General features: G+C 40.2%; 1 protein-coding gene across 1 annotated transcript in view; it reads right to left on the minus strand.

Annotated features, from left to right (window-relative positions):
* The window catches only part of Cap2 (cyclase associated actin cytoskeleton regulatory protein 2), a 120,488-nt gene that overhangs the window by 63,410 nt on the left and 45,017 nt on the right, over nucleotides 1-12,061 (minus strand). Inside the window, exon 4 of the mRNA XM_048348419.1 lies at nucleotides 3,385-3,462. Coding sequence (XP_048204376.1) covers nucleotides 3,385-3,462 — 78 coding nt within the window. The remainder of the gene's footprint in view (nucleotides 1-3,384; nucleotides 3,463-12,061) is intronic.

The following is a 12,061-nucleotide window of genomic DNA, read 5'->3' on the forward strand; positions in this document are numbered from 1 at the left end:
GAATTAGAAACTTAAGAGTTAATTTTTTTTTTTCCCCTTGACAGTTCTTAGCAGCAGAAGAAATGCCAGAGAAAACTCAGAAAGTGTATGGGAGGGAAGGAGGAAACCCACTGTACTTATGGCAAAACATCTGCAGTCTCCATCTTCCAGCTGCTCCCCAGCTGCTCCTGTGTATGAATCAGAGCTTGACTGGTAGGGTCTGGGGTCAAAGTCTTCCTTGGGGGTGGTGCCCTTCTGGGCTATCAGAAACCCGGTTTGAACACAGGGAAGAGTTGGGGATTTATCCATGGCACAGTTACTAAAGATTATGTTTCTCCTCCACAGGTGGTGTGACCTGTCTCAAGGCCCCAAATGATTTCACTTCACACAAATTCCAATAAACGACTGCACAGTATGGCAGTTCAAGTGTAGTGTCTGTGTAAAAGACTGTGGGGGTTAGCTATTGTCTTGGTATGGTTTGAGTGTCTTCCCAAGGCCTCCTGTGTTGGAAGCTTAGTCCTCAGTGTGGTGATAGAGAGGTGGAAGGACCTTTAAGAAGAGAGGCATAGTGGAAAGTGTCAAGGTCCCTGGAGAAGCTGCCCTCTCGTGAGATTAAGATAGTCCTCAGGGGACTCTGATTACTTCTTACAAGTGGGTAATTATAAAGTCTGGTCCCTGCCTGCTCTTTGGTTTCCTGATCTCTCTCTCTCTCTCTCTCTCTCTCTCTCTCTCTCTCTCTCTCTCTCTCTCTCTCTTTCTCTCTCTCTCTGTGTCTCTCTGTGTTTCTCTGTGTCTCTCTCTGTGTCTCTCTCTGTCTGTCTCTCTGTCTCTCTCTCTCTGTCTCTCTCTTCCTGTATACTCTTGCCTGGACTCCATCTACCATTATGTGACATAGCTAGGGAGATTCTCCTTGAAGCCAGTGCCCTACAATCTGGACTATGGATTAAATACACCTCTTTTTTTGTAAAGCTATTGAGATGTGGGTATTTTATTTTATTTTGAGAAAATAGATCTGTTTTGAACATTACATAAGGTCTACATGTATTATACTGTATAAATGTGTGCAAATTTGTCTATCAGTTAACACAAATTTAAATTCAAATAAAATAGCACCAAAAGTTTCAAAGAGGATGCTATCTAAGCACTTGCATTTATTTATTTATTACTTATTTTTATTTTATTAGACTAACAGAAAACAGATGGTAAGTAAAGAAATCCTTTGTTATATGGCAACTCCTTGTACAACTACTTATAGAATAATAATTGTAAAAAAACAACTAAATAAAAATAATTCTTGGAGAAAAGAAAAAGAAATGAATCCAGAACTAGATCCTGTCATGAGGGTCATTAATGTATGCTTGCATAACATTTTTCATGCTTATGAATTACATATACATCCTCTGTTTCCAGATTTTATAAAAGTAGAGAATAATTGAGCATTCCAAGGTGGAAGTTTCTTGGAAATTTTCTTTACAAAAATCTTTCCATCAACTGGAAGAACACTGGCTTTGCAAATCATTGCTAAAAAATTCTAGATGCAAATACTGGAAGAACTGAGATGTTCTTCTGCCCACAGATTAATTTTATAAATTACAACAAGGGAGACAAGAAAAGCATAAGATGTTCTGCAAATGTTTTGCAATGGATTTTATGTTGTAGATATTATATCAACGAGACAGGTGCTCTGAAATTACAAGAGGTGATCCAATAGTACATTGTGAAATCAATTCAATGGGTCATGACCAGTCTTTAAAAAAAAAAAGAAAAAAGAAAAAAGGACTGAGCAATAGGATGAATTACAAGAAAAATAAGAGGTGTTATATAAATATGTATGTTTAAATCCATACATAAGTGTTTGTGTGTATATTTTTTCTTGTTCTATGGGGTTGAAAATGTGAAAATGTTTGTATTAGAGTTGTGACACATCTGTTGAGTAGTAGCAGACGACATGAGAAAGAAAATTTAATGGAGTCACCATTAGGGCTGCAGACACCCCACAGCCCTTCATGCTTCTCTCAGGATAGATGGAGGAACTCAGAGGTACATTAACCCAGAGCCTTATAACAATTGTTTTAGAGACCATCATGAAGGGAATCAAAGGAAAACCATATTGGTTTTCTGTTGCTACATAGCTAATAGGTGGCTTAAAATAGCATTCATTTATTATCTCACCTATTATTCCTGGGGTGGGGTGGAGCTAGGCTCTTTCTTCGGACTCGTGTGGCTGAGACTACCAATGACCACTGAAGTTAAGTTAGCTTTAAGGCTTTGTGCTTCCATCCTCAGGAGCAGAATTTGAGGCATCACCTGAAGTCTTTCTACTCTATAATATTTTCCTTCTTTGTGTCCAAATTACTATTAAAGGTTCATTCTCATGAGACAGGATTGCTCATGCCTGTTCACCTAGCTACTCAGGAAGCTGACACCTGAAGAGCTCAGTTTGTAACCAGCACCAGTAGGAAAGTGCATGAGACTCTTATCTCCAAATAAACACTAAAAAAGCCAGAAGTGGAGCTGTGGCTCAAGTGGTAGAGTGCTAGTCTTGAACAAAAGAGCTCAAGGACAGCACCCAGGCCCTGAGTTTAAGTTCCAGGACCAGCACACGTGGTATTAAGCCACATTCCACATCTAATCCATCAGAAAGCACAAGAAACTCTCTAGAAAATCCATGAACACAGATATTTAAGAAGAACTAACTCAGCTTGTCTGTGCTACTTAAAATACCAAAGCTGATAAATCTTCACAAGGAAGTTATGGATGATCATAGATAGAAATAGTCTTTTTTTTTTTTTTTTGCCAGTCCTGGGACTTGGACTCAGGGTCTGAGCACTGTCCCTGGCTTCTTTTTGCTCAAGGCTAGCACTCTGCCACTTGAGCCACAGTGCTACTTCTGGCTGTTTTCTATTTATTTGGTGCTGGGGAATTGAACCCAGGGCTTCATGTATACGAGGCATGGACTCTTGCCATTAGGCCATATCCCCAGCCCCACAAATAGTCTTAATAATAAATAAAGCAATATAGAAATCAGAAGAAAAATTAGCAGTAAACACTTACTGGGTCATTAAAAAGAATAGGATACAGTTGTTTTAAACAAACTGACCTTTTATACCACTGATATTCATTGTCCTAATATAACTTGGTCATAGTCATATGACACATTAGTAATTTGGAGGTATATTATAGGAGCCTTTTTATTGCAACAACGTATACTTTTTAATGCTGGTCTGCTGAGATTAAGAAGATAGAGGAACTATTGATAGCATGATCTGGATTAGAGAGATACCTCCATGTGCTGTGCATCTCATTTTTGGCTGTCTCTTCCAGGAAATGGTTCTGCTAGTAGCCTGGTTTAGTCCTACTCTGCCCATTCACTAAACAGTACTGTTTCTTACAATATTCACTTACCTCTTGGGGTTGTTGGTACTGAGAGGCCATCAGAAGGAAAGCCCGCTGGGCCTGGAAAGCTCCTTGCACCATTTCTGCCTATGAATAAAGAGAACGGCAGTTTGAATGTTTGAGTTCCTAAACAACTAGTTACCACATAACCCAGCAGTTCCAGCCCTAGAATACACCCAAGGAAAAATACAAACACATGTTCACACAAAAACTTGTGTTTGTAGCAGCATTATTCACACTAGTCCAAATGTTAAAACAGCATGCATGTCCACCAACCCATGAGTAGATAAAGTGTGATGTGGCTGTATAGTAGCTCACTATTCAACCTTAAAAAGAAATACAGGACAGTCACATTCTCCAACATAGGTAAATCTTGAAAACATTATGCTGAGTGGCTGAAGCTGGTCACAAAAGAGCACATTTGTATATCCCATTTATAGGAAATGTCAGGAATAAGCAAATCTACAGAGACAGAAAGTCAATTAGTGGTTGCCAGGGCTGGTAGGAGGAGGAATGGGAAGTGAACTGCTGATGGGTAGAGGATTTCTTTTATGGGGATGATGTGAATGTTCTGGAATTACACAGTGGTGATCACAACTTGGTGACACAGTACCCTAGAACACATGGTATCAAAAGAATGAATGTTAGAATATATGCATTGGATATCAACAAAGATGTTTCAAAAGTTTGAGCCCAGTTTTCAAAGAGGGGGGTGTCTGTCTCTTTCCAACTCGGATCCAAATCTGTTATACACTTTCTATTGGGGGTTGGGGATTAAGCTCACAGAAAGAGTGCTTGCTTAGCAAGTGGAAGGCCCTGAGTTTGGTCCTTAGGCACTACCAAAAAAAATTAAAAAAATATAAAGCTAAACCCAAATACTTCAAATTGGAAAGAGAATTATCCCTAAGACATCTCCACGAGGATATATTCACTGGGTGATAGAGGAATCCAGAAAATATATTTTAATAAGTTGATGTGTTAATAGAGGGGCTGGCATCTAGACTCAACATCAGCCTCCCCCCTCCACAAGACATACATTTGGGAATGATCTTAAATATATATTCTCGTTCCCTCATTCCCTACTCACACTCATCTAATTAAACAAGTGTATCAAGAAAAAGTAATCTTAAATATCCCTATCACTCAGATTGAACCATATTTGAGTATTTGACCTATCTTTAGTTGTAAGATAATGTATACTGACTTGGAATAATTTATTACAAAGTAGCATGTTTTGAAAATTAAAGTTTTCTTTCTTTTTTCTTTTTTTGCCAGTCCTAGGGCTTGGAGTCAGGGCCTGAGCACTGTTCCTGGCTTCCTTCTGTTCAAGGCTAGCACTCTGCCACCTGAGCCACAGCGCCCCTTCTGGCTTTTTCTATATATGTGGTGCTGAGGAATCAAACCCAGGGCTTCATGTATATGAGACAAGCACACTACTAGGTCACATTCCCAGACCAGATTAAAGTTTTCTTTTCTTTCTTTCTTTTTTCTTTTTTGGCAGTCCTGGGGCTTGGACTCAGGGCCTGAGCACTGTCCCTGGCTTCTTTTTGCTCAAGGCTAGCACTCTGCCGCTTGAGCCACACAGCACCACTTCTGGCCATTTTCTGTATATGTGGTGCTGGGGAATTGAACCCAGGGCTTCACGTATACGAGGCAAACACCCTTGCCACTAGGCCATATCCCCAGCCCCTAAAGTTTTCTTAAAGCCTTGACAATTTAGAAATAATCATTGCAATCAACTGTTAAAAACTAGTGGGTAAGGTGGGTTGTATAGTTAGCAGATAGAGTATTTGCATGTGCAGCAGCTTGGGCCTGATCTGCAGTTCCATTAACCAATATGCGGAGACTTACAAATCACAGTTATACCTAGTGCTATTTAAAAAAAGTAAAAATACACATTTTAGTTATAATTGAGTAATATTAGAGAGGAAAAAATAAAAAGACTGTAAAACTCCAAAGAATTTTTTTTTGCAGTATATTGTTATGGTGTCCTCAATTATCATCCTAAGGGTAAAAAAAGATGATAAAAGAGATTGAAATAATTACATGCTTGCATTTCAAACAACATGCTATCATTTTCTACAGTATTGGTTGACTGCTTGCTGATCAAGATGAGAAAATAATTTCTTACCTATTCCCCCCATGCATTTCTAGTCTCTTATCTTCCATATTTTCTAGTTATTACTTTTATTCTGATCAGCTTTTGTTGTTGACAGATTACCTGTGACCCCAATGTTCTACATTGAAACAAACTGAATGTGGTCAGCATCGTTTCACCACGTCTGAGTCATTTTAATGTTTTGCCATTGGTTGGGTATTTGTTTTGAGTATTTTCAACAAGGTCTCAGAGTTAGTTGCTGTCTTCTCTCAGGTTTAAGCATGCCGCTCTGCTGTGATCCTGTCCGTGTTATGCTTGGGTGCCTTTCCTTTCCCATGGTTCAAGACAACATGATGGCACTGTCCTTGTCCAGTAGGAAATCAACTTACTTTGGTTTGATTCCTGAAGAATTATTTATCATTGAGGTTCAACAGTTTACTAAGATATGTTTGGATCTTGAACATTCTACATCACTGTTTGTTTTGAATAGATTTGACCCTTTTCTAATTCCAGGGACATTTTCTTACTGTATCTTTCAATATGCTTTCTGGTCCATTTATGAGAGCTTTTGTGAAGTGATGCTAGTACAGAGAGACAAAGGTTGCCTATTTTCCCTTACCTGCGGAAGCTAGATTTAGCTTATAAACTTTTAAAGTAAAAACATTGGGCGGTATGCAAGTGTATATGAATGTACTAACTGAAATATGATAAATTCCAGAGAGAACTTGAATTTCCTTGTAAGTTCCTTAGAAGGGCAAAACCAAAGTTCAGCAAAATAGAACACCAGGAAGTAAGTACTTGAAAGGGGTAGGGTCAAGGGGAAAAGGGGTGGACAAAAGAAGAGAAGAGGGAGAGAATGTGGTCAAGAACCTAATGTATATCCTACAAAATTAAGAAGAGTGAAGGAAGGAATGAATAGGGGAGGTATGGGTGAGAAAGTTGAAAGGGGTGACATTGATCAAGATCCATTGATCAAGATATCATAAACTGCCTTATTAAATGGTAACTCCTTTGCACTACTTAAAATAATAAAAAAAAGACAAAACAGAGAGCCTAATGGTTGCCTCACATTGATTAATATTTGAATGTCTCCATAGATTCTCTCTCTAATTTCATTGCTCACCTAGTTTCATTGTTACCTGTGATCACATATTTTTTCTATTATTAAGCAAACTTTCAACAGATCTCATCTATGTTTACACACACACACACACACACACACACACACACACACACACATCTGGGAATGCAGCTTAGTGGTAGAGTGTTTACATAGCATGCATGAAGCCCTGGGGTCGATTCCTCAGTGCCACATAAACAGAAAAAGCCAGAAATGGTGCTATGGCTCAAGTGGTAGAATGCTAGCCTTGAGCGTAAAGAGGCTCAGGGACAGAGTCGGGGCCCTGAGTTCAAGCTCCAGGATTGGCAAATATATATGTGTATGTATGTATGTATGTGTATTTTCCCCTGCATTAATGCTAGTTTTAGTTTTTGACTTGTTATGATTTTTCCATTCTGTTTTTTATTCCACATGTCTTTATATATTTTAGAGTTACTTTTATACTCTTATTGAATTCTAAGAGCAAATTACACTCTTATTAAACCATCGTGAGGAATCTATTTCTGCTGCTTGAATTGGTTTTCTTTGAACATGCTGGAGTGTGGATATAGAGTGTCCCAGCTCATCTCTGAAAGGCTTGTGCCATCACTCTTAGTGCTACTGGGAAGAGCTAGAATCTTTGAGAGGCGGAAGGTCTTTGGAAGCATGGCCTTGAAGAGGATTCTGGCATCTTGTTCTCTTTTGCCTCTCATTTGTTTCTTTTGTCCCAGACCAAGAGGTGAGCAAATTTGTCTGCCATAGATGGGCTGTTTTCTCACACAACCAAAATCCATGAACTGATGGATTGGTGATTTCAGGCATTGTTTCAGTAATGAAAACACAAAGAGCTGGTACCTTTCCACTTTGCATTCTATGTGGTTCCTGATCACATTATTTTTAACCACTACATGGATCCTTTTCATCTTGCCCATGCTTAACTCACTATGTTCAGATAATTTAAATGTTTTTGGACACAACACACATGATTCCTTGAATCTCTTGTCACCATATTGAAGATCAGTGTATTTTTCTTTCCAACAACAGCTTGAGGGTGAGATGTTTTGTGTGTGGTCTCCTCTTCTAATGGCCCATAGGAACAGGGTACAGGGAGTGGAATTGCACCACAGTGGTGATATCCAAGCTTTAAGTCTTTGTGTGTTGCTTATTCTGGGATTTTTTTCCCCCTTTGAGACAGGGTCTCGCTATGACACCCAAGTGTGCTTGGAACTCTATTAGCCAAGACTGGCCTCAAACTCCTGATAGCCTCTTGCATCCACCTCCCAAGAGTTAGAAACCAGTATTGTCAGTTACTAGCATGTGTTGCTTAGGCTGTGGCTTTTCTTGTTTAGTTTCTATAAGGGAGTTGCTTTATTTTATTTTTTAAAATTCTGCATTGCCTTCATTCTGCTTTATTTGTGGGAGGAGAAAGATTCTTTCCTGGAAAGAAATCTCCCCCATAAGGAGAATACAGTATTATTTGGTCACAGATTTAGATTCTTTTTCACTTATTGATTTCATCTTTATGCTTCTCATTAGCTGTTTATCTGTCAGGGGACAGCTCTATTTCTTCTGTCTTAGATATAACTTACTTCTATGATAGTTAGGTAAGAAGTGAATTGATCCATTTTTAAGAACAGAGCCCTTTTGTGATTACATGAGGATTAGGTTAATTTCATCCTAGTGTCAATATCAGTCAATTTTCTGGGCTCCAATTATAAATATATTAACTCAACAGGAAATAACCAGGTTTTATCACTCCCTCAATGATGGCATTTTAGCACCTATAATTTTTCCAAAATGTCTACTGAAATGAACACCTTAAGCTTTTACTACCTTTCCTCATTATTTATCATTGAAAAAATATTTTTTTTCCATTAAGAAGATGCTTGAAATAAAACCAAGATTTGTGGAATGCTTACACTTAAAATCGCAAAAGCAATCCTCACCAACATTTTAAAGTATATCATCTTCTCCCCTTCACTGTTCGCTGGTCAAAGCCTCAAATTTCTGATAGTAATTAGGGAAGAAAAGAGTGTTTCAAATTTTCACTGGCCTGGAGGCCATTTAAGGCATTCTCCATGTGAAGCTCCAAGTTGTGCCAATGTTTTCCCCATGTATCAAGACACATTTTTTTTTTCCAGTAATTCAGAAGGAATCTAATGATCATACTTCCCCCAAAAGAAGAAAACAAAATATAACTTTCCACAGGTTGGGTATAAATAAAATGACTTCAGTTCTCCAAGCAACGATAATGTGGAGATACCATTCTCATCTATGACAAGCTTTGCAGAGTCCACTGAATTATTGTTGCCATGGGAACAGCCATCTGGGATGGCCTGACTTCTACAGTTGAAATTGTAGGCCAGAGGTGGCATTTAACAATGTTTTTGCAGCTATCCCAAGAAGAACACTGTTATTAGCCTTTTCTATTTTCCCTAGTAACAACATTTTGCCTGTTGCTAATAGAGCAATTTTCTGGCAGGTCTGATTAGTGAAGATGGGCAATTTCACTAATTAGTCTCTTCCTGCAAATGGCCTTCCACTCAACAATAGGAGTTGTGGTTGGGATGGAGAATGGCAGGATACTTGGATGGGTATCTGCTTCAAACCTGGCTCATTTTGCTTTTGCTTCTATAGACAAAGTCTGTCTGAGGGTTTGAATGTTCCTTCATTTAGCTCTCTGGAACTATGGACATAATTAGCTGGTGCCGAACAGCACTTATTTAGAGCGTCATCAGTGTGCATGTCAAAGGACCTCCATTCCAACTTTGAGATATTCGGACCCATCTGCATCTTTCTTCTGTAAAGTTCCATGAGTCCCCTCCACCAGACAGCACCCTATTCAGGACCAATTTTACTGAACCTGCTGAGTCTGGTAGCTCTGAAGGGAGGGTTTGGCTCACTCAGACAGTTTGAAGCATTGTGAAAGAAAAAGTCAAACGTAGGGCTTTTCAGGAAGGACAAATAATTGAGTGGTTTTTTGCTGAGTTTGTCCCTCACGCGCATGCAGGGCTCTGAGTGCCGCAGTGACCTTTGTGCGGAAACATGTGGGTCTTTCTGCCTATGGGCACGTGTGTGCAGAGGAGAGAAGGGGCTGTGTAGGTAAAATCAAAGCTGTGCATTTGATCTGTCCTATCAGTTGTGATTCTAAGGCAGACAGGTGTCTGGGATGTTCATGGTTCTGTGGTCGTAGGGTGAAGAGCAGGAGGATGAATTCCAGTGCTCGGTTTAAAGCGAGCCTTGGGAAAGAGCAAGCAGACACCAGCTAAATATGACTTATTTTTATCTAATCCTCTTGGGAGAGAGGGCTGGTGCCCTGGGGAAGCCCCACTGATCTCTTACTACCCAATAGAGCTTTGCAGCATTTCACTGGAAAAGCTACAGGCTGCAAAAAGCCCAAATGGATGGTGTAATAAATCTATACCACTGGGGGCAAGGGCACGGGCAAGACCTGGAAGATGGAAAAGCAGCACTGAGTTGCATGCATGTGCTGACGGCCTTTCCAGATCCTCCTTGATTGTGCCAGCGCTCTATTTGAGGATGAAAGGGAGAGGGAAGGGCCCCTTCCCCTGACTAAGGACAGAGTATCTGTTTACTTGTGTGATTTGCGGGTTCCCAGTCATGTCTGCCTGTCTTCGACTTCATAATTAGAGATACTGTATTCTACCTTAAAGGCGAACTTCCTTGAACTTTGGGCAATGAAGAAGTAAAGGGGATTCAACTTTTTGAAAGCGAAAAGGGGTGAGGGAAGGGAGGGAGGGAAGGAGGGAAGGAGAGAGAGAGAGCACAAGAATGCTAAAGATAACTTTCACCTATTTCCTGATTTTGTTGACAATAAGACTGTAGATGCCTTATCTTATAGTCATAATACGTAAGCACATAAAGTTAGATTATGAAAGACAAATGAGAAGACACATTATGAACTTAAAAAATAAACTTAATTGAGTCAGTGGTTCTCTCTTGAGTGTATGTTTGTTAAAATACCTGGCCTCAGTCCCACCTGTGGAGTTTCCAAATCAGGTGATTTGGGTGAGCTGAGAACTTTACATTTCTGACAAGTTCTCAAGGGGTCCTGACCACACAGAAAGCTACAGGTTCCCATGAAATACCCCAGGCTTTGTCTCTCGCTTTGTCTCCTTTTTCAACAGTAGCTGAGTTAGCACAATTGCTCAAAAGGCCTCCCACTTGAGAACTGCACACTCAGCCTATCAGACTGGGCTCATTTCATTCAACACTTGCCTTTCCTTTTGTTGTTTCAAGCAAAGAGATAAAAGGCTGGGGGGTGGGGGGCAGCCAGGAGAGAAGTATTTTTGCCCAAGGTTACAAAACCAGTTAGTGACCAAGTCAGAGGCAAGAATTCCTGACTCCCAATTTCCAGTTTTCTTTTATTGTCAAGGGAGGGACTTGAAGCATTAGAAAATGGGAGAGTTTGGTAATAAAAAGAAAAAAAATGCCAGTCTGAGGATAATAGTTCAAAGCCTGCTCGGACAGAAAAGTCTGTGACTCTTATCTCCAGTTAATCACAGAAAAAGCCAGAAGTGGCACTGTGGCTCAAGGGGTAGAGTGCTAGCCTTGAAAGAAAGGAGGTTCAGGGACAGTGCCCAGGCCCAGAGTTCAAGCTCCAGGACTGCCCCAGTGTCCCCCTTCCCCCCAAAAGAAGCCACATCATGCAAGCTGGTGTCAAGCCAACATTATTTTGAAAGCTATCAGCAAGGCTGACTTCGAAGCCCTGACTACTTGCCTAATGGAAGACAGCAAGTTAGGCATGAGCCAAGCCAGGCATGAGAACTATCACCACTCGGCAGTATTTATAAAACAGTCGAATGAGCACTTTGCCTCTGCCCAGAGTACAGGACAATGCTGTAATGGAGGAGCACAAAAGAAGAGTGAAAGGAAAGAAAACAAGGGCCCTGGGTAAAAAAAAAAAAAAGTGCTAATGGAGTTTGGGAGCAGTTGCTGCTGGCTAAGAAAAGAATGCCTCTTGCCTTCCCCCTACACAGGGAGGGCTGGATGTGGACTTTCTTGTAATTGCTTCAAGAGTTCTCATTTCTTATAAAGGATTTGGATAAAGCCCAGACTTTTGCCTGGCTTACAAAGCCCTGTACACTCAACAGGCTTATCTGCATCAGGGCTGAGATTCCTAAGGACTCTCTGTTCCATTGCTGGGGTGGTCTTCCCGAGCACCCCAGCACCCTGCTTCAAAGGCCCTGGGAACAAGAAATTGATTTATATACCCAGAGCCTGCCTTACACAGCATTTTTTTTTCTTTTCTGAAAAAGAAACCAAGATGAGGGGAAGATAAGTGAATTTCCCAAGGCTGATAAAATTGTCCAGGTCTCCTCATCGGCACGGATGTTCTTTCCTCAATCTCATACAAATGATCACTTCGGGCTAACTGTGAACAGTATCCTCACTGCTTCCTCTGTCCCAAGTCACTAAACAGTAAACTTTTCATGTTATTTTATTTTTATTTCCTCTGCTGTGTGGGG

Source organism: Perognathus longimembris, chromosome 6 (assembly GCF_023159225.1).
Source record: "Perognathus longimembris pacificus isolate PPM17 chromosome 6, ASM2315922v1, whole genome shotgun sequence".
NCBI classification, from domain to species: Eukaryota; Metazoa; Chordata; class Mammalia; order Rodentia; family Heteromyidae; genus Perognathus; species Perognathus longimembris.